Source organism: Pelophylax lessonae, assembly GCF_965119305.1.
Source record: "Pelophylax lessonae genome assembly, chromosome: 13".
NCBI classification, from domain to species: Eukaryota; Metazoa; Chordata; class Amphibia; order Anura; family Ranidae; genus Pelophylax; species Pelophylax lessonae.
Genome location: NC_138780.1, coordinates 209,583,209 through 209,606,768, shown reverse-complemented (window position 1 = coordinate 209,606,768; position 23,560 = coordinate 209,583,209). Strand labels below are relative to the sequence as shown.

General features: G+C 51.2%; 1 protein-coding gene across 5 annotated transcripts in view; it reads right to left on the bottom strand.

The window, feature by feature from the left end:
* Positions 1-23,560, bottom strand: part of BEGAIN (brain enriched guanylate kinase associated) — a 254,749-nt gene that overhangs the window by 93,337 nt on the left and 137,852 nt on the right. For 3 of the 5 annotated variants that reach the window (XM_082242704.1, XM_082242707.1, XM_082242706.1), the window contains one exon: positions 2,579-2,740. In XM_082242704.1, the coding sequence (XP_082098830.1) occupies positions 2,579-2,740 (162 nt within the window). Of the gene's footprint in view, positions 1-2,578; positions 2,741-2,845; positions 2,866-23,560 lie in introns of those variants that run through there. The other 2 variants (XM_082242708.1, XM_082242705.1) reach the window with 2 other exon arrangements.

The window sequence follows — 23,560 nt, the reverse complement described above, 5'->3', positions numbered from 1 at the left end:
TATACTTGGACAGAGGGGTGGCTGTGGAAGTGGTATACTTGGACAGAGGGGTGGCTGTGGACGGGGTGTACTTGGACAGAGGGGTGGCTGTGGACGTGGTATACTTGGAACGAGGGGTGGCTGTGGACGTGGTATACTTGAACAGAGGGATGGCTTTGGACCTGGTACTTCTGGACAGAGATGTGGCTGTGGACGTGGTATACTTGGACAGAGGGGGGGGGCTGTGGATGTGGTATACTTGGACAGAGGGGGGGCTGTGGATGTGGTATACTTGGACAGAGGGGGGGCTGTGGATGTGGTATACTTGGACAGAGGGGTGGCTGTGGATGTGGTATACTGGGACAGAGGGGTGGCTGTGGACGTGGTATACTTGGACAGAGGGGTGGCTGTGGACGTGGTATACTTGGACAGAGGTGTGACTGTTGACGTGGTATACTTGGACGGAGGGACGGCTGTGGACGTGGAATACTTGGACAGAGGGGTGGCTGTGGACGTGGTATACTTGGACAGAGGGGTGGCTGTGGACGGGGTGTACTTGGACAGAGGGGTGGCTGTGGACGTGGTATACTTGGACAGAGGGGGGGCTGTGGACGTGGTATACTTGGACAGAGGAGTGGCTGTGGACGTGGTATACTTGGACAGAGGTGTGACTGTCGACGTGGTATACTTGGACGGAGGGACGGCTGTGGACGTGGAATACTTGGACAGAGGGGTGGCTGTGGACGTGGTATACTTGGACAGAGGAGTGGCTGTGGACGTGGTATACTTGGACAGAGGGGTGGCTGTGGACGGGGTGTACTTGGACAGAGGGGTGGCTGTGGACGTGGTATACTTGGACAGAGGGGGGGCTGTGGACGTGGTATACTTGGACAGAGGGGGGGCTGTGGACGTGGTATACTTGGACAGAGGGGTGGCTTTGGACGTGGTATACTTGGACAGAGGGGTGGCTTTGGACCTGGTACTTCTGGACAGAGGGGTGGCTGTGGACATGGTATACTTGAACAGAGGGGTGGCTTTGGACCTGGTACTTCTGGACAGAGATGTGGCTGTGGACGTGGTATACTTGGACAGAGATGTGGCTGTGGACGTGGTATACTTGGACAGAGGGGTGGCTGTGGACGTGGTATACTTGGACAGAGGGATGAGAGGTGCTGACTGCCAAGGGGTGAGTGAGCTCACCATTCATCCCTACCTTTGACTCCCCCTCCCCCCTTCTCTCGCCTGCCTCTTAGTACACTAAGGTAAATCAGTGTTTTCAGAGCGACCCCTACATCAGAGTTCCCCTTTACACCAGAGGCCGCAGTGTTCCCCCTTACATCAGAGTCCTCTATGTTCATCAGAGTTCTCAGTGTTCCCTTCAAATCAGGGTTCCCAGAGCATCCCTTATGTCAGAGTCCCCAGTGTTCCTCCTTACATCAGAGTTCTCAGTGTTTCCCCTTACATCAGAGTTCCTCTTTACACCAGAGGTAACAGTGTTCCCCCTTACATCAGAGTCCTCTGTACATCAGAGTTCTCCCATACATCAGAATCTGCTGTGTAAGGGAACTCTGCGGATTCAGATGCGAAAGGGGAACTCTGCGGATTCAGATACGAAAGGGGAACTTTGCGGATTCAGATGCGAAAGGGGAACTCTGCAGATTCAGATGCGAAAGGGGAACTCTGCAGATTCAGATGTAAAAGGGGAACTCTGCAGATTCAGATGTAAAAGGGGAACTCTGCGGATTCAGATGTAAAAGGGGAACTCTGCGGATTCAGATGCGAAAAGGGGAACCCTGCGGATTCAGATGCGAAAAGGGGAACTCTACGGATTCAGATACGGAAGGGGAACTCTGCGGATTCAGATACGAAAGGGGAACTCTGCGGATTCAGATACGAAAGGGGAACTCTGCGGATTCAGATACGAAAGGGGAACTTTGCGGATTCAGATGCGAAAGGGGAACTCTGCAGATTCAGATGCAAAAGGGGAACTCTGCAGATTCAGATGCAAAAGGGGAACTCTGCGGTTTCAGGTGCAAAAAGGGAACTCTGCGGATTCAGGTGCAAAAGGGAAACTCTGTGGACTCACTTTCTGTGTACCGCTAAAGTGTTCGGGTTTGACTTGAAGAAAAGGTGGCAATCCTCAGGGGAGGAGAATGCTGAGCAGAACAGCACTCACATCATTACATCCCGTTGTCTTTGAGATCTTATAGGACCACCCAGAAGAAAAGGGACCCCCAGGACATTAAGTGACTGGTTGGGAGATTGCTCCAAAAATCGCCATGTAATCATATAAAAAAGAAAGGAATGTAGGGGTGCTCCAATGGGGGAGGGGGGTTCCAGTAGGGAGGGGCTCGTTTGATGTGGAGTTGAGCTTCACCCTAACACCTATCAGATGAGAGATGTGTCGGCTGTCCTGGAATTGCTAGCTTCCTGGCTGTCTCTGGTTTCTCTATAGCTTCCTGGCTGTCTCTGGTTTTGGTCGGTCGGTCTATCAGGAGCATTGTGGGTGTTTCATGTCATTAGAGCCTGCTGTTGTGTGGGAGGTCTTGTAATGATTCCAGACTCCGCCCACCCAGAAGTGGATCTGCCTATCACTGACCTGCGCAGCTTCTCGGTGACTTTCTCCAGCTCCTCCTGCGCCCTCCTCAGCTCCGTCTCCAGGTATTGGCGGGTGGAATCGAATTCGCTCTCCAACATCTCCAGTTTGTGCGTCGTGTAGGACAAACGTTTCTGCAGTTCCTCCTTCTGGTCCTGCAAGCTGCTGAAAAAGAGGAGAAATTCCAAGAAATGCGATTATCAGAGACAGCGAATCGCTAAACCACAAGACGGCTCCCCGCCATGCACAACGCTCATTAACTATTCATACCTTCCTCGCCTTTAATTGGCACGACGCAGACTTACTTCACAAAAAATCCCTCCCCACCCCCTCCTCCTCCTTCATGTCTGCAGTCAGGGGATGGTGGGCGGCCCGTGTGCCCCATTTGTGTCACATTAGCTGGAGATTAGTGACGGGAAGATCTGATTAGATGGGATTCTGCAAACACGTCTACAAATCTGCAAACTTTTATGTGAACCCCATTGAAGTCAATGGGAGGAAAATCCTGAAAATCTAAAGCATTTACCAACAAAGAGCATTGGGGGCACTGCCAGGGAGACATAGAGGGGGGCACTGCCAGGAAAACATAGAGGGGGACACTGCCAGGAAAACATAGAGGGGGCACTGCCAGGGAGACATAGAGGGGGACACTGCCAGGGAGACATAGAGGGGGGCACTGCCAGGAAAACATAGAGGGGGCACTGCCAGGGGAGACATAGAGGGGGGCACTGCCAGGGAGACATAGAGGGGGGCACTGCCAGGGAGACATAGGGGGTGGCACTGCCAGGGAGACATAAAGGGTGGCACTGCCAGGGAGAAATAGAGGGGGGGCACTGCCAGGGAGTCATAAAAGGGGACACTGCCAGGGAGACATAGAGGGGGCACTGCCAGGGGAGACATAGAGGGGGGCACTGCCAGGGAGACACAGAGGGGGCACTGCCAGGGGAGACATAGAGGGGGGCACTTCCAGGGGAGACATAGAGGGGGCACTGCCAGGGAGACATAGAGGGGGGCACTGCCAGGGGAGACATAGAGGGGGGCACTGCCAGGGGAGACATAGAGGGGGCACTGCCAGGGAGACACAGAGGGGGGCACTGCCAGGGGAGACATAGAGGGGGGCACTTCCAGGGGAGACATAGAGGGGGCACTGCCAGGGAGACATAGAGGGGGGCACTGCCAGGGGAGACATAGAGGGGGGCACTGCCAGGGGAGACATAGAGGGGGCACTGCCAGGGAGACACAGAGGGGGGCTCTGCCAGGGGAGACATAGAGGGGGCACTGCCAGGGAGACACAGAGGGGGGCTCTGCCAGGGGAGACATAGAGGGGGCACTGCCAGGGGAGACATAGAGGGGGCACTGCCAGGGGAGACATAGAGGGGGGCACTGCCAGGGGAGACATAGAGGGGGGCACTGCCAGGGAGACACAGAGGGGGGCTCTGCCAGGGGAGACATAGAGGGGGCACTGCCAGGGGAGACATAGAGGGGGCACTGCCAGGGGAGACATAGAGGGGGGCACTGCCAGGGGAGACATAGAGGGGGGCACTGCCAGGGAGACACAGAGGGGGGCACTGCCAGGGGAGACATAGAGGGGGCACTGCCAGGGAGACACAGAGGGGGGCACTGCCAGGGGAGACATAGAGGGGGGCACTGCCAGGGAGACACAGAGGGGGGCACTGCCAGGGGAGACATAGAGGGGGCACTGCCAGGGAGACACAGAGGGGGGCTCTGCCAGGGGAGACATAGAGTGGGTACTATGGGGAGGGGAAGGACAATCACCACTTATGGATAGGGATATGGCCCGGACCACACTTGATGCCACAGTATAGTGAAGATCTGCAAAGGTAATCAAGGGGGAGACTATGGATCAGGTAATATACTAGCTGCCCTCCATTGTCAGTCTGAAGAGAACATACAATGCCATGGTGTGTATTGATTCATTTGTCTTATCCGTTTTGGTATTAGCCTCGATTGGTTTTTATCTATATGTTTTTATTTATACGTATCTATTTTCCTTGCATTGTATTTTATCTGCATGATCGATTTATGCTACTCTATGCTTCCCCATTGGAGGATTATCATCAATGGTGTCACGAGAGGAAGGGATGTGGTGCTCTGGCCACTCCCCCGGGGGAGGGGATTCTCACACCTGAGGGAGGGGACTTGATCACCACATTACTACTTTTACCAAGGAGTTAGCCATGAGACAGTGGCTCTGAGGAAGAGGCTAGGCCTCGAAATGCGTCAGCCGTCATCTCATCGGTTATGGACGATTATATGGACTAACCCGGACATTTGAGCAATCTAGCTCGATGTGATACATTTTCATCTATGTCTGTGAGTAGCCATTCTTAAATGTTACACGATTAAAGCCTGTTATTGAGGATAATGCGCTAGGTCGGTGCCCCCTTTCTTTGTTTTCTTTGCCTTCAGTATCGGTGGACTACCCCAGTCCGTTATGGGCAGCAAGACCTTACCCATCTGAGAAGCCAGGTGCGAGTCCCGTGAGGAGTGTGGTCGGGGGGTTTGGATACCAAGTGCAGGAGAAAGGTGGTCACAGCTTATTGTTTTATAGAGGGGGCACTGCCAGGGAGACATAGAGGGGGCACTGCCAGGGAGACATAGAGGGGGCACTGCCAGGGAGACATAGAGGGGGCACTGCCAGGGGGACATAGAGGGGGGCACTGCCAGGGAGACATAGAGGGGGCACTGCCAGGGAGACATAGAGGGAGCACTGCCAGGGGAGACATAGAGGGGGCACTGCCAGGGAGACATAGAGGGGGCACTGCCAAGGGAGACATAGAGGGGGGCACTGCCAGGAAGTCATAGAGGGGGACACTGCCAGGGAGACATAGAGGGGGCACTGCCAGGGAGACATAGAGGGGGCACTGCCAGGGAGACATAGAGGGGACACTGCCAGGGAGTCATAAAGGGGGACACTGCCAGGGAGACATAGAGGGGGCACTGCCAGGGAGACATAGAGGGGACACTGCCAGGGAGACATAGAGGGGGCACTGCCAGGAAGTCATAGATGGGGACACTGCCAGGGAGACATAGAGGGGGCACTGCCAGGGAGACATAGAGGGGGCACTGCCAGGGAGACATAGAGGGGGGCACTGCCAGGGAGACATAGAGGGGGCACTGCCAGGGAGACATAGAGGGGGGCACTGCCAGGAAGTCATAGAGGGGGACACTGCCAGGGAGACATAGAGGGGGGCACTGCCAGGAAGTCATAGAGGGGGACACTGCCAGGGAGACATAGAGGGGGCACTGCCAGGGGAGACATAGAGGGGGCACTGCCAGGGAGACATAGAGGGGGCACTGCCAGGGAGACATAGAGGGTGGCACTGCCAGGGAGACATAGACGGGGGGCATTGGCAGGGAAACATAGAGGGGGCACTGGCAGGGAGAGATAGAGGGGGGGCACTGCCAGGGGAGTTATGGGGGGCACTGCCAGGGAGACAGAGGGGGGCACTGCCAGGGAGACATAGGGGGGCACCGCCAAGGGAGATATGGAGGGGGAGCACTGCCAGGGAAGACATGAGATCTCTGTCACACATGGTCTGGGGTACCTATCTCTGTCACACATGGTGGGGGGTACCTATCTCTGTCACACATGGTGGGGGGTACCTATCTCTGTCACACATGGTGGGGGGTACCTATCTCTGTCACACACGGTGGGGGGTACCTATCTCTGTCACACACAGTCGGGGGTACCTATCTCTGTCACACACGGTGGGGGGTACCTATCTCTGTCACACATGGTGGGGGGTACCTATCTCTGTCACACATGGTGGGGGGTATCTATCTCTGTCACACATGGTGGGGGGTACCTATCTCTGTCACACACGGTGGGGGGTACCTATCTCTGTCACACACGGTGGGGGGTACCTATCTCTGTCACACATGGTCGGGGTCGGGGGTCGGCGGGGTATTTGCTCGGTCTCAGGCGCAGACACTGGATAATCGCTGTGTTGGTGACGATGATGAATGGGTCGCTGTGTACTTTACATGCAGAGCTCAGTGAAGTGACAGCGCGGTCTGTCTGCACCTTCAGTGATGAATGAGGTCTGCATATAACAGATTCCTGATGGGTGAGATCAATGGGGGGGGTTATACATTAACTCCTCCCCTTCCCCCCCCCCCCATCACACACGTCTATAGTTCCCGTTTCCTCCGGTAGATTTAGTCATTTCTCTCTATTTCCCGGATTTCTCATTTTGTGATTCTGACAGAGGGGCCCCCAGATCTCAGCCCTCCCCCTATATAAATGGCTATTGGGTTCATCGTAAATTCTCATGTAAATCTATCGTCAGTCACAATGCCCGCTCTTTACCCATGTGATAGGCGGTGTCCAATCACAGCCGGTCACATGTAAATGAGGAAGTCTCTCCCCGCCTCTCACTGTCAGAGCCAATCAGCAGCTCCTCCTCAGCAGGAAGTCCGGGACAGGAAATCAGAGCCCATTAGTGATGCCAGTCAGTGCCCATCAGTGCCTGCTTGTCTGTGCTGCCTATCAGTGCCGCCCATAAGTGACAGAAATTAAGAAAAACTTTTTTTTTCAAAATTGTCTGTATTTTTTCCTTTTTATGTAAAAAATAACCCCCCCCCCCCCCCAGAGGTGATTAAATTCCACCCAAAGAAAGCTCTATGTGTGTGAAAAAAATGATAAAAATGTAATTTGGGTGCAGTGTAGCATGACCGCGCAATTGTCATTCAAAGTGTGACAGAATTGGCCTGGGCAGGAAGGGGGTGAAAGGGCCCGGTATGGGGGGGGGCAGGAAGGTGGGGTTAGTGCCCAGTATGGGGGGGCAGGAAGGGGGAGAAAGTGCCCGGTATGGGGGGGGGGCAGGGAAGGGGAAAAAGTGCCCGGTATGGTGGGGCAGGAAGGGGGTGCCTGGTATGGTGGGGCAGGAAGGGGGGAAATTGCCTGGTATGAGGGGATGGCAGGAAGGGGAGAAAGTGCCCGGTATGAGGGGCAGGAAGGGGGGAAAGTGCCCAGTATGGGGGGGGTCAGGGAAGGGGAAAAAGTGCCCGGTATGGGGGGCAGGAAGGGGAGAAAGTGCCCGGTATGGGGGGCAGGAAGGGGGGAAAGTGCCCAGTATGGGGGGGGGCAGGGAAGGGGAAAAAGTGCCCGGTATGGTGGTGCAGGAAGGGGGGGAAAGTGCCCAGAATGGGGGGGCAGGAAGAGGGTGCCTGGTATGGTGGGGCAGGAAGGGAAGGGGAAAAAGTGCCTGGTATGGGGGGGTGGCAGGAAGGGGAGAAAGTGCCTGGTATGGGGGGCAGGAGGGGGGGAAAGTGCCCAGTATGGGGGGGGGCAGGAAGGGGGGTGCCTGGTATGGTGGGGCAGGAAGGGGGGAAAGTGCCCGATATGGGGGTGGAAGGAAGGGGGGAAGTTCCGGTATGGGGAGGCAGGAGGGGGGAGTGCCTGGTATGGGAGGGGGCAGAAAGGGGGAGGTGCCCGGTATGGGGGAGGCGGCAGGAAGGGGGGGAAGTGCCCGGAATGGGGGAGGGGGCAGAAAGGGGGAGAAGTGCCAAGTATGGGAGGGGGCAGGAAGGGGGGGGAAGTCCCCGGTATGGGGGAGGGGCAGAAAGGGGGGAAAGTGCTCAGTATGGGGGGGCAGGAAGGGGTGAAAGTGCCCGGTATAGGGGGGCAGGAAGGGAGGAAAGTGCCCGGGATAGGGGGGCAGGGAAGGGGAGAAAGTGCCCGGTATGGGGAGGCAGGAAGGGGGGAAATTGCCCGGTACGGGGGGATGGCAGGAAGGGGGGGGGAAGTGCCTGGTATGGGGGCAGGAAGGGGGGGGGGTGCCTGGTATAGGGGGGCATGAAGGGGGGAAAGTGCCCGGTATGGGGGTGGCAGGAAGGGGGGGGTGCCCAGTATGCGGGAGGCAGAAGGGGGGGAGTGCCTGGTATGGGGGGCAGGAAGGGGGGAAAGTGCCCCGAATGGGGGAGGGGGCAGGAAGTGGGGGGTGCCTGGTATGGGGGGCAGGAAGGGGGGAAATTGCCCGGTATGGGGGGGTGGCAGGAAGGGGGGAAAAGTGCCCGGTATGGGGGGGGGCAGGAAGGGGGGTGCCTGGTATGGGGGGGCAGGAAGGGGGGAAAGTGCCCGGTATGGGGGTGGCAGGAAGGGGGGGAAGTGCCCAGTATGGAGGAGGCAGGAGGGGGGGGGTGCGTGGTATGGGGGGGGCAGGAAGGGGGAGAAGTGCCCGGTATATGGGAGGGGGCAGGAAGGGTAGGGGGAAGTGCCAGGTATGGGAGGGGGCAGGAAGGGGGGGAAGTGCCAGGTATAGGGGGGCAGGAAGGGGAGGAAGTGCCCGGTATTGAAAGGGTTAAGCTTTAATGAGATTAGCAGACATTAGGTGAAGGGGAAGAAGCTGGAAACACGGAAGAGATGGAAGGATCGGCTGTAAATGAGGAGCGACAAGCGACAAGTCCGAGAGGATTTCTGTGTAGGAAAGAAAGTTCCGGAGGCTTCTACATTATTGATTAGAATTTCAGCCTCACAATATGTTTTGTGTTGGAGAGAAGGCTGTTACGTGTCAGGAGGAGCTCCAGGGACCGGCGCTATTACTTATTAATTACTAAATAAATGAGTGAAGATGAAGAAGATTCCAAACAATCCAACAAATCCGGGGAATCCCAGACAGAAATTCTTCTACTATAGACCCCAAAACTATTTATCATGGGGGGGGGGGGGGGGGGGTTGTATGTACCGAGACACGACTGTACAATCTAGTTGTGGGTGAAGTAGGAAGTAATCAGAGTTTTATTATTTTTGCTGTCCTTTATTGGGGAGATTTACCTTCACTTCCTGTCCCAAAGACACAACAGGAAGTGAGAGGAAATCCCTTCACTGGAACAAGTGTCCCCATTGGACGATTTCCTCTTATTTATGGAATATGTTTATTTGAAGGAACTTTGTTTCTTTTTGAAGGTTTTGTAAAATTTGATTGAAACCAATAAAAATTATAATTAAAAAATAAATCCACAATCCAGTCCAGAGTTCATTTCAAGTGTGCTATTTGCATTTGGAATCTGTTGCTGTCAACTCTCAATATGAGATCCAAAGAGCTGTCACTATCAGTGAAACAAGCCATCATTAGGCTGAAAAAACAAAACAAACCCATCAGAGAGATGGCAAAAACATTAGGTGTGGCCAAATCTACTGCTTGGAACATCCTTAAAAAGAAAGAACGCATCGGTGAGCTCAGCAACACCAAAAGACCACGGAAAACAACTGTGGTGGACAGGGCCGCTGTGCCCCTCCTCCTCCCTGAATCCCAAGCTCTGCTCTCCTGCAGTGGCTGAAGGGTTTGAACGTTGTATGTAGTGCTTCTGCCCCATTCACACTTGGTGCCGGTTCACACTATGGCGACACAACTTCGGGGGCGACCTGTGAAGTCAATCCAATGTCGCCCCGAAGTAGTACAGGAACTATTTTCTAAGTCGGATCGACTTGAATCGCTCCTATTAGAACGGTTCCTGTAGCACTGCATGGACCGCGACTTGTAAGGCTGACCAGTCGCAGTAGTGTGAATGGGCACTTAGCAGAGCAGAAATGCATGTTACTGCTCATATATATATATATATATGTGGCAAACACAGCCACTGTATATTGTCCTTCGTGTATGCATTATGTTTATGGCATGTGTATACCTTTAAGAACCAAGTGTTTGTAATGTGGTTCAAACAAGCAATGGTATTCGTATGCTGGCGGCAAGAAAAGCCGCCAGCCTCCCTGCAAATCGTTTCACGAGCAGTGAATTTCATCACTGTTCGTGAAACAACCAAACTACCGAAGGGAGACCACACACAGGAGGTCGTGTGGCCCTCATTAAGGATTGCAACAATGTTGCAATCGGTATTTTAAGAGGATTCAGGGTGGCCGTCGGTCGGCCATTTTGGACCCTTTGTTCGTCCAGCGGTATTTGGTCGTCGAGCGCCTGGAACTAAAATCGGCTACTCGACGGCACGAATACTGCTGGACTTCCATACCGTTCAGGAGCCCGGTCCTTTCGGTAATGTGGTTCCCTAGGTTCAATCGGTAGTTTGAAGTGAACTCAAGTGTAAAATGTATTTGGTACGGCATTCGGCTGTTTCAGCTGGGATCTGAGCGATACTCTCACGAAAGGTGTGCTCAGACCCCAGCTATCTACCGATCGTCCACTCGTTTAAAGGCACCGAATAATGGAAGAGTTATGATTTTTAATATAAATTGTCGGTTTTGCTGCACGAGGGGATGATCCACTTAACTGTATATTCTAGTGGGAGTATCCATCCCGTGCAGCGGTGCCTGATGGGAGAAATACCCAGGTTATTCAGTCCCCCATGTGGTCCGCTACTGTACAACCCCGGGAATGTCTGTAGGGAAATCCATTGCATGGGGAATCCCATAAATACTGGAAGCCTGTGAATAAAGCTGAGTTGACTCCCAGCCTATGTGTCGTCTAGTTCTTGGGAGGGAAGGATGGTATAACGCTACCTGGATTGTTGCATGCTGTACCTGCTTATTTGCATTATTACCTGTTTTCCTGTCTATCAGCGGAGACCCTGTAGATTAAACTACTTCTCCGTCTACAATATATATATATATATATATATATATATTTTTTTTTTAAGCTTGTTTTTTACACATAGGGCATCCCATTCACTTAAATGGGCTGCCCTAAATTTGACAAACGCACCATAGAAGGTCTAGAACGTTTTCAGGCATGCGGCTTTGCAAGTTTGCCACATGACAAAATGTGGGTCTGCTAACTTTTTTTAGAGTGCCATTAAAAATGAATGGCACCACAATCACTATGCGATTTTGCAGTGCATTTTTTAAAATGCGTGAGAAAACATGTGTTTCCCATGCGCTTTGTCACATGTTCAGGAAATGCAAAGTGTTAATGAAGCCTAAGGACTCTTTTACATGGGCAGCTGAGCCATGGATTTACTGCCACCCCTGGCTGTGCATCCGAATCCTAACAATGCAGCCACATAGGGCTGTACACATGCTGTGGCTGAAATGTTTTACTACACAGCTGCAGCATTTTTAACGCATGCTGGAGAGTTGGACACGTAGCTCCACCTATCAGGCTGGGTTCACACTGTTGTGTGGAGCGGCTCACAGCAGGGGATCCACTGCGTCCCTGTTCTCCATTTCAGGAATGAATCAGGCCCAAATTCTTGGCTGAATTCTAACCTGAAACAGACCAGAAAACGCACAGGACTCTTCTGCAAACTGCTCTGCAGCCGCCCCGGATCTTTGTGAACCAGCTCCATTAAGAGCCAGTCACACTCTCCTGACATACGAATTGGATGCAGAAAAACCCACGTCCAATTTGCATCAGTGTGAACCCAGCCTTAAACCCCCTCCCCCCCCCCCTTTTCAGTTAAAAAGGGCTGATCTGCAACTTCAAGCCAAACACCTGACTCAGTTGCAGCAGGGTCTCACAATGTAAAATTACAATTCAGCAATTTTAAAAAAGTATAACAAAATACAAGTGTCAGGAAGCAGAGTTAGCAAGAGTATGATTTCTGTCATGGCTGCAAAACCGCATTGTGACCATGGCATTTTAGCATAAATGCAATTTGATATTTTTTTTGGGGGGGGGGAGGGGGCTATCGGGCTGTAGGGGGCCCCGGAATTTCTAACAGCAGCCTTGGTGGTGTATGATCGAAGAATTCTTTCCCTGCTGAAGAAAAAACCCTTCACAACAGTTGGCCAGATCAAGAACACTCTCCAGGAGGTAGGTGTATGTGTCAGATCAGGAACACTCTCCAGGAGGTAGGTGTATGTGTGTCAGATCAGGAACACTCTCCAGGAGGTAGGTGTATGTGTGTCAGATCAGGAACACTCTCCAGGAGGTAGGTGTATGTGTGTCAGATCAAGAACACTCTCCAGGAGGTAGGTGTATGTGTGTCAGATCAAGAACACTCTCCAGGAGGTAGGTGTATGTGTGTCAGATCAGGAACGCTCTCCAGGAGGTAGGTGTATGTGTGTCAGATCAAGAACACTCTCCAGGAGGTAGGTGTATGTGTGTCAGATCAGGAACACTCTCCAGGAGGTAGGTGTATGTGTGTCAGATCAAGAACACTCTCCAGGAGGTAGGTGTATGTGTGTCAGATCAGGAACGCTCTCCAGGAGGTAGGTGTATGTGTGTCAGGTCAAGAACACTCTCCAGGAGGTAGGTGTATGTGTGTCAGATCAGGAACACTCTCCAGGAGGTAGGTGTATGTGTGTCAGATCAGGAACACTCTCCAGGAGGTAGGTGTATGTGTGTCAGATCAAGAACACTCTCCAGGAGGTAGGTGTATGTGTGTCAGATCAAGAACGCTCTCCAGGAGGTAGGTGTATGTGTGTCAGATCAGGAACACTCTCCAGGAGGTAAGTGTATGTGTGTCAGATCAAGATCACTCTCCAGGAGGTAGGTGTATGTGTGTCAGATCAGGAACACTCTCCAGGAGGTAGGTGTATGTGTGTCAGGTCAGGAACACTCTCCAGGAGGTAGGTGTATGTGTGTCAGATCAGGAACACTCTCCAGGAGGTAGGTGTATGTGTGCCAGATCAAGATCACTCTCCAGGAGGTAGGTGTATGTGTGTCAGATCAGGAACACTCTCCAGGAGGTAGGTGTATGTGTGTCAGGTCAGGAACACTCTCCAGGAGGTAGGTGTATGTGTGCCAAAGTCAACAATCAAGAGAAGACTTCGCCAGAATGAATACAGAGGGTTCACCACAAGATGTAAACCATTGGTGAGCCTCAAAAACAGGAAGGCCAGATTAGAGTTTGCCAAACATCATCTAAAAAAGCTTTCACAGTTCTGGAACATCCTATGGACAGATGAGACCAAGATCAACTTGTAGCAGAGTGATGGGAAGAGAAAAGTATGGAGAAGGAAAGGAACTGCTCATGATCCAAAGCATATCACCTCATCAGTGAAGCATGGTGGTGGTAATGTCATGGCGTGGGCATGTATGGCTGCCAATGGAACTGGTTCTCTTGTATTTATTGATGATGTGACTGCTGACAGAAGCAGCAGGATGAATTCTGAAGTGTTTCGGGGAATATTATCTGCTGATATTCAGCCAAATGCTTCAGAACTCATTGGACGGCGCTTCACAGTGCAGATGGACAATGACCCGAAGCATACTGCGAAAGCAACCAAAGAGTTTTTTAACCACTTTACCTCCGCCCACAGTAATATTACTGCGGCACAGTGGCTCGTTATCGTCTGACGACGTAGTACTACGTCGTCAGACACTCCCCCTTCTGGGCGGCGCTTGCGCGCCGCCGGAGGTACGCTCCCGCTGTTTTCGGTCACAGCGGGAGTCGGGCCAGGGGAAGAGCAGCGGCGATCGCCGCCGCTCATCCCCGATCGTCGGGGATCTAGTGTGGAGATCCGCCCGCCTGTGTAAACACAAGCGGGCGGATCTCCCAAGTGACAGGGAGTGACAGATCGGACTGTTCAGCATAGCTGGACATCCGATCTGTCCCTGGCTCACTCAGTCACCTCCCCCCACACACGTCAGTAAGCACCAGGCATACATTAACCCCTCCCTCTCCAATAAAATTAACCCCTTCCCTGCCAGTGTCATTTTTACAGTAACAGTGCATATATATAGCACTGATTACTGCAGTAATGTCACTGGTACCCCCAAAAGTGTCAAAAATGTCAGTCAAGGGTCCAATCTGTCCGCCGCAATGTCGCAGTACCGCAAAAAAAATCGCAGATCGCCGCCATTACGCGTTAAAAAAAAACACCAAAAAAGACAGAAATCTTTCCCTTTGTTAGTAAACGCAATAACTTTTGTGCAAACCAATCAAAATAAGCTTATTGTGATTTTTTTTTACCAAACATGGGTAGCAGAAAACAAATTGGCCAAAAATGTAAAAAAAAATAGTTTTTTACATCTTTTTTGGGGGTAATTTCATATAAAAAAATGTTAAAAATATTGTTATTTTTTCAAAATAAACGCTCTTTTTTTTATAGTGCAAAAAGTAAAAATCGCACAGGTGATCAAATACCACCAAAAGAAAGCTCTGTTTGTGGAGAAAAAAGGACGTAAATTTCGCTTGGGTACGGCGTCGCACGACCGCGCAATTATCAGTTAAAGTCACACAGCGCTGAATCGCAAAAAGTGGCCTGGACGTAAGACAGCAAAATCCTCCGGTGGTAAAGTGGTTAAGGGAAAGAAGTGGAATGTTATGCAATGGCCAAGTCAATCACCTGACCTGAATCGGATTGAGCATGCATTTCACTTGCTGAAGACAAAACTGAAGGGAAAATGCCCCAAGAACAAGCAGGAACTGAAGACAGTTGCAGTAGAGGCCTGGCAGAGCATCACCAGGGATGAAACCCAGCGTCTGGTGATGTCTATGCGTTCCACACTTCAGGCTGTAATTCACTGCAAAGGATTTGCAACCAAGTATTAAAAATTGAAAGTTTGATTTATGATTGTTAATCTGTCCCTTTACTTTTGGTCCCTTAAAAAGTGGGAGGCACAAATACAAACTGTTGTAATTCCTACACCGTTCACCTGATTTGGATGTAAATTCCCTCAAATTAAAGCTGAAAGTCTGCAGTTAGAGCACATCTTGTTTGTTTCATTTCAGATCCATTGGGGCGGTGTATAGAGGGGGGGAGGGGGTATATAGGAGGGGGTGTATAGAGCCAAAAATATTAGAATTGTGTCCATGTCCCAATATTTATGGACCTGACTGTATTTAATAAATAAAATAAATCCCTAAAGCACCATAGAAACTCCATAGTTCCAAATGTGCTTAATGCCCCAAAGGGGACAATCCCCAAAAAAATGGTTTGAAATAGAAGCCCCCACTGTTAGGGAATGGTGGGGGTGGGGTAGGGTGGGGGTGGGGTCACATATGATATGGTATTCCTGTGCAGCAGAGATGAAGAAGAAGGTGAAAGTTTCTCAGATAAGTGGACAGACTAAAAAACGAGCGATTACATAGAAATACGGAGAGATCAGTAAGTGGGGAATGTCCGACCAATAATGAAAAGATGAGTTGGACTACAGAGGTGGATGGGACAATGTAAAGGGATTGGGGGATGGGGGGGGGGGGGGGTTGGGGGGGAAAAGATGACTTTTTAATTATAAGGAAAATTTTTCTTTTCTGTTTTTGGAATTGATGTGAAATCAAATAAAAACTATAATCTCTGATACACTAAACTACTTCACATGACTGAAAGGGACATCTGCCTGGCTGTTGTCCTCGGTAACCACTAACTCCGCCCATCTATACACTATATATAACACTAAAGTGGGGTACACACTAGAAGAAAATCTGCCGGAAATTGCCGTCCGAGGTAAAATCGTACGATTTTTAGTGTGTACACAACTTTCAGCAGCCGATCCCGACATTTTTAACGAAAAAAAAAACGGAGGGACAAACACCATCATTTTTTTCGTCCGTCCCCAGGCGACCGATTTTGGTTTAATGTGTATGCAGTACGTCCGTGAAAAATCGGATACGAAAGACCGCGCATGATCTGAAGTTGCTGACAACACCGGAAGTCTGGGAACAAATGTGCCAAAAAAAAGGAAAATTGGACGAGAAATTTGGTGAACATTTATACACTGTCATCTAAAAACGGTAATGAACGCTGAGAAGACAGAGAAATCGGAGGATATTTCGTCCAATTTTCATCAAGTGTGTACGGCCCTTAAGGCTGCCCATACATAATTCATCCTTTTCATTCAGCAGCTGAATGAATGAAAGAAAATAAATAAATGAAGAATTTCCCTTTTCCACACGTAGCACAATTCCCAGTATAGGTGCTGGATGTGGGTCCTCCTGGGTCACCGCTAGCCATAAAAGTACCTTTAGACACGTTTCTCCAAGTGTGAGCACCAAGACAAGGACCAGTCCCATTTCTTTGGGTTTTTTTAGGAACTTGGATGGGAGAAGGGAAAAGTGGGATCCTCCAACAACTGAACTCTGCACAATTAGGAAGGGACTCTAGAAAATGATGCTTAACGTTGGTTAACGCTGACTTGACACTTTAACTTTGCCTTTGACTATCAAAGTCCTTTTGAGCTCCCTGAGGTTCTCCTTCCTGGGGTAGGTGACTGCACACTTCAACTGCACTGCTGAACACTTCAGGGCGGGGCCAGTGCTTCCACTAGACAAACTAGGCAGCCGCCTAGGGCGCATTGCCACCTAGGGGCGCTGCCAGGAGTCGGCGCTCTCTCTCCCCTCTCTATTAATGATCCTTGTGAGCTGAGGGGAGGGGCGGCAGTGGGGGAGGAAGACGGGACAGAGGAAGATGCCAGGTGTCTGGGGCAGTGGCGGAACTACTAAGCCTTGGCTTTGGGGGGGCCCCAGAAGGCAGGAAGGGAGCCCACTGGAGTGCTGCCTGCATGATGATCCTCTTCGGCTGGAGCTGAGCGGCCTAAACCCCGGGCATTTCCCTGGGTCGGTACTAAGCAGGGAGCGGAGGAGAGCTGAACCTGAGCTGGAGCTCGGCACTGGAGGGCGACACCTTTACTGGAGCAGAAGCAAAGAGGCACCGGAATGGTCTGAGGAGGTTGGTGATGAAGGAGGTGCGGAGCTCTCTGACTGCTGCTTCTTCCTCCACCAGGAGCCGGTTGGAGCTGTGGTGAGCACTGAGGTCCAGAAGAGGAGCGTCCTGGGAGAACGGAATCAGCAGGATCACAGTGAAGGAGGGAAGAGTAGGGGCCACTCTCTTCATTCTGCCCAGTGAGTGTCCCCAGAACAGGGGATCCGGGTCCCTGGGTGTGACATGAAGGATCCCTGGTGTGAAAGGGAATTGGGGTCACCAGGTGTGCCATGGGGAATCAGAGTCCCCAGGTGTGACATAGGGGATAGGGGTCACCGGGTGTAACAGGGGTTCAGGGTCCCCAGGCGTGACATGGAAAAACATCAGGGTCTCTCTGGGTGTGACATGGAGGAACATCAGGGGCCCCTGGGGTGACATATAGGAACATTGGGGTCACTGGGTATGACAGCATGACATGGAGGAATATTGGGGTCCCAGAATGTGACATGGAAAAACATCAGGGTCCCTGGGTGTGACATGGAGGAATATGGGGGTTACTGGGTACGACAGCATAACATGGAGGAACCATCAGATCAGGGTCACTGGGTACGACATAGAGAAGTTTTTAAACCCCTTCCCTTTTTATTTATTTATTTTTTTTGGGGGGGGGGGGCAAGTAGCTGGTCTTGCCTAGGGCCTAAAATAGTCTAGCGCCGGTCCTGCTTCAGGGCCCACACTGGCACCCCCTTTCCTTCCCTATCTTCAGGGCTTTGACACCTGGCACCCCCTTTCACTGCCACAACTACCAGTTAGCTGACTCCTGGACCCCCTTGACCTTCTGGAGGGGTCCCCTCTCCTAGGCAGACCCCTGGGCAGATCTTGAGTACTCATGACACTGTTTTTCCTGAAGGTCTCCGCACAGCAGCTCCCTTATTGGACACAGTGGGGAGACTCCCCAGACACAACAGACAGACCTGGGAACATGTGACAGCTGACAATTCCGCCCCCCCTGATAAGCAGACAGGGCCACATATGGTTTTACCCAGCACCTACCTAGGAGGGTGCTACCGCGGCCGGCCTGACATGCACACTGCGCATGTGGCGCCGCTCGGAAAGCTAATACATGTTCGGCTATTCCCGGAAATAGCCGAACGTTTACGGGCTTTGCTGAGCGGCGGCGGCGGCACATTCGCAGTGTGCATGTCAGAACTTTACAGGACTGAAAGCCACATCTGACCGTCCCACCAAGTCCTTCAATCCACCACTTTATATTAACACTCTGACAACCTAATATATCCTCCTCCTCCATTCTGTGTCCTCCTCCTCCTCCTCCTCCATTCTGTGTCCTCCTCCTCCTCCATTCTATGTCCTCCTCCTCCTCCTCCTCCATTCTATGTCCTCATCCTCCTCCTCCTCCATTCTATGTCCTCATCCTCCTCCTCCTCCATTCTGTGTCCTCATCCTCCTCCTCCATTCTATGTCCTCATCCTCCTCCTCCATTCTATGTCCTCACCCTCCTCCTCCATTCTATGTCCTCCTCCTCCTCCTCCTCCTCCTCCATTCTATGTCCTCATCCTCCTCCTCCATTCTATGTCCTCACCCTCCTCCTCCATTCTATGTCCTCATCCTCCTCCTCCATTCTGTGTCTTCCTCCTCCTCCTCCTCCATTCTGTGTCCTCATCCTCCTCCTCCTCAATCCTATGTCCTCCTCCAGTCCCATCTCCTCCCTACCATGTCCTCCTCCTCCTCCATTCTATGTCCTCCATCCCTCTCTGCCAATCCATCCACTGGTTTCACTATGCCAATGTATAAAATTTTAAATACTAACAGCAACATGCAAGGACATCACCAACCTCACCCCAGATATCACCCAACTCCTCCTCTCTGTTCCTTCCAAGATCACATGTTCTCTAGCCCCTCCCCTCACCTTCTCCAATGCTCACCTCCAGGACTTCTCCGAATCCTCTCCCATCCTCTATACTTCAGCCCCCCCAATCAGATCATCCCCCGCAGCTATTACCTCTTGTACCACCTCCCCCTCCCTTTACATAGTAAGCTCCATGAGCCGGCCCTCCTCCTTTTCCTTCTTTATTGAATTGTATTGTAATTGTCCCTTCCCCCCTCATATTACAAAGGTTCTATGTGTAGTGCTGATATCCTTTCTATATTGATGTGTGTCTGTATACTTTCATGGAACGTCCATGGACATTGCTATGTTTGAGTAGTTGGAGCCATCTAGTGACCAATACTGGTAATGCAGTTATGTTTTTATTTTTCTGAAAGACTCAGGAAGTGATTCTGGGTGGGGAGGTTTGGTGAACTACCCATGAACACCTTCTTGTGCAGGGCATGCTGGGTAGGGGATAAAAGGGGCCGGAGCAGCCATTTTAGGTCTCTTGGAATCGTGTGGCCTGCCTGAGAGGACCTGTGGGGAGACGGTGGCCAGATTGCAGAGACCCAGAGACACTCATCCAAGCATCAGAGGACGGGATCCACCCAGTGGGGCTGAACGGAGCGATTGGTCCAGCTGACGGAGAAGCAAGTTTCAGTCACCGGACAAAAGTCACCACACAGAGCCTCTATCCAGTGGGTGAGCGGGTCACGGCCCACAGTTTGTTAAATCTCACATGCAGTTAGACTCATATACAGGCCTCACTGGATATTATAGTTCCACGAAGGAGCAGAGCAACTGATACTGAGAAGGTTTGAGGCCTATTTACCTTGATGTCTCAAGAAATGTTAAAATAGTTGTTACAGCTACACCAGAAGCAATTTCACTTCAATTTAATTCACCAAGACTGTGGATTACAAATCACAAGGAGCCACTTTAGCTAGCGAAGAAAAGAAGATCCAGGACTAAGTACTCCAAAAAGTGAGATCTCACACATAGCTTATAAAGTAGGGGGAGCTCCCAGGTATAGACATGTATATATATATGTATACTGTTTCTTGTTGATTGTTTATATTGAAATCCATTGTGCTGTTGTCTTATCCTGGAGTGACAATACAGGTATTTTGTACTATCTTACATTGTGTTGTATTGTATCACAGCTGTGCCAAGGGGATTGAGCCAAGTTAGTGGGGCTTATTGGTAGAGTGCAGGCCCAGATCAAACCAGCAGCCCTTTCGGGGGGTCAGTGCTACACGTGGGGGCTCGTCCGGGATCCTGTCACTCTACAAGCAAGCCTGCCCCCCTTCAGGCTACCATGGACCCCATCAAAGTAGTCCAGTGGTGTGAAGCAGAGGGGTCACGCTCAGAAGCAAGCGTGGCCATTGAATTTCCAGGGAGCGACTGGGAAAAGAAACAAATTAAAGAGGTGGTACAAACATTGTCCCTGGAAAGAAAGGCTTACGTGGTCGCAGTGAAACCAGATCCTGGGACCGACTGCACCTATGCACTGATAGAGTGGGGACGGGATGTCCCTGAAAATTTCCATGGTGCCAGTGTAAAATTGTCTGAAAAGACAGAGTTTCACTTGACACATCTCAGCAAGCATGAAGGACACTCTCCCAGTCATAAGCAGTTAGAATCTTTAGACCGGAAAGCAGGGGCTGCTGCTAAATCACTGGCAGAATGACAGCTGGCTGATCTGAAACGACAGTACCGTGACATACAGGAGAAGTTTCAAGAGACCTCCAGTATTATAGCTGAACGTATTAATGGATTACGTGTCGGTTTGGAGGACCACAGAGATAGCCAGATAACACCCAACCCTGGGAAGGCGCTGAAGAAACGCACTCAGGGCCGCTTGCAGGAGGTAACCATCCGGAAGGATTTCCACATTGATGGCCAGATAGGAGAAAAGGGGCAGAAGGACAAACTGTCCTACACCAGCCTACTACACCAAATAGAATTGGGGCTACAGAAAGCATATCTGGAATCGGAAATTAGAGAGGCTGTAATCCATGCCATCAGCCCAGGTTCAAGTGTCAGGGGTATGTTGGAGAGGAAGAGTGGATTGACCTTGAACCAGCTCAAGAGGATACTGAAAAGCTATTATGAGGAGGAAGATGCCATTGAGCTGTTTCATCGTCTGATAAATATGACACAGGATAGTAGAGAGACTCCTCAGAACTTCCTATTTCGGGCCATTGAGCTCAAGGACCGCCTGCTGTTCGCATCAAGGGAAGAAAGAAGTGGAGAGCATTTTGGAGCCGAGCTAGTTAAGAGGAAATTCCGGAGATCTGTGACTACGGGATTGAGGAGTGACTATATCAAGCTACAATTGAAGCAGCATTTGGAAGATCCCTCAACTCCGGATGAGGTCCTCATTGAGAAAGTGAATGAAGCAGATAAGATGGAGATTGAGAGAGACCAAAAACAGAGGAAACTTCAAGCTTCTAACACCACAAGTGCTAAAATACAGCAAATAGGTGTCCCCTCAGACACTCAGGAACTGAATGTACTGGCAGCAAGCGTTGAACAGGGATCATTGCTTTCACCTGTTCACCACCTACCCGTAAGTCAGACTGGACTGGAGAAGCTATTTCAGACCCAGAAAGAAATACTGGAGATGATGACCATGCTGATGACTCGTCTGGTGAAACCCCAGACAGAAGAAGTCCCGCCACTCAAGGCTCCGGAGACTCCTACCATTAACCGCCCTATGAAACAAACACAGAGAGTCTGTTTCAAATGTGGAGGGGTAGGACATCTCAGGCGAATGTGCCCAAGCCCAGTAACTGAGAGAAAAATCCAAACAGCCGGGGGGAAACTTCAGAGGGCCCCAGTGAAGGAGTCAACTGGGCGCCCGGTTGTAATAGCTAACTTCACACCGACTCATATGCCCCTGGCTGCTGGGGTCACCAACAAGCCAGGATGTAAAAGAGAGAGACCCCCAAAACCAAAGGCGAAGGTACAAGCCACCAAGCAGGCTAAAGGTACTGCAATCAGTGGATTTCCCCCCAAGCTAGTGGGACCCTCCCCAATTGTCCCCATCCAAGTAGAGGGGATTTATACGAAAGCCCTGCTGGACACTGGAGCCCAAGTAACCTTACTCTACAGGGATTTCTATGACAGACATCTCAAGCACCTGCCATTACAGAAATTGGAGGAACTAGAGATATGGGGATTAGGCACTCAGAACTTCCCATATGATGGTTACCTGCCGGTCAGACTCACTTTCGACCCAAGTACAGCAGGAGAGGCTGAGGCCTTTGACACCTTGGCCATAGTGTGCCCTCGTCCCCCAGGGGCTGACAAAAATTCCCTCATCATTGGGACGAACACTGACTTAGTGAGGAGGCTACTTGCACCGCTTGTGCTGCAGAAGGGGACCCTCCCCACTAAAATACATCCAATGTTGGCCCAGACATACCGAGACCTTAGACAAGAGGAAGAGGCTCCTGAAGAGGGAGTGGTAAAAATCTGGCTCCTGAATAGGGAGAAGAGGTTAGTCCAGCCGGGTGAAGTAATCTGCCTGAGAGCCTCTGTTAAGTTAAGCTGGAAAAAACCAGGTCCTTTCATTGTCCTTGAAAATACAAGCCAGGAAGGAAAAAAGGGGTTAGAGCTTATCTCTGAAGTGTTGCCCACCAGAGTATTGAAGAGGACTCACGGCAAAGTTCCAGTCAGTGTCCGCAACGTGGCAGCTGTGCCAGTGAGGGTGCCAGCCAGACTACTGTTAGGACAGGTCAGCCCAGCAACTCCAGTCGCAGCATGTGGTTTGACGGAAGGAGCAGCAGCAGAAATCCCTGTAGACGAATTCTGCCCGAAAAATACGCCTCTTACCCCTGCATGGAGAGAAAGAGCTAAAGCTCAACTTCTGAAATGGAGGGCAGCCTTCTCAAAAAGTGAATTTGATGTGGGGTTGGCAAAGAGTGCCACCCACCGAATTCGACTGGAGGAAGACAAGCTGTTTCGTGAAAGGGTTAGGCGAATCCCATTGGGAGATCTGGAAGACTTGAGAGAGCAACTGGCCGAACTCAAGAGGACGGGCATTATCCGGGAGTCCAGGAGTCCTTATGCCTCCCCTATAGTGGTGGTCAGGAAGAAGAACGGGTCCCTACGCCTATGTATCGATTACAGGACCCTGAATCGGAGGACCATTCCTGACCAGTACACCGCACCTCGTATAGAGGATGCTCTGCAGAGCCTAGCGGGAGCAAAATGGTTCAGTGTGCTGGACTTAAAGAGTGGATATTATCAGATCCCCATGTGCCCCGAAGACAAAGAGAAGACCGCTTTTATCACCCCGGTGGGATTCTTCGAATTCAACCGGATGCCGCAAGGCCTGTCTGGGGCCCCAGCAACTTTCCAGAGGTTGATGGAAAAGACAGTGGGTGACATGAACCTTCTTGAAGTACCAGTTTACCTGGATGACGTCATAGTGTTTGGAAGAACGTTGGAAGAGCACGAAGAACGCCTGGAGAAGGTCCTGAAGAGACTTCATGATGAAGGTCTGAAGCTCTCTATGGAAAAATGCCAGTTCTACCAGCCCTCAGTGAATTACCTGGGACACATTGTGTCTGAAGAGGGAGTG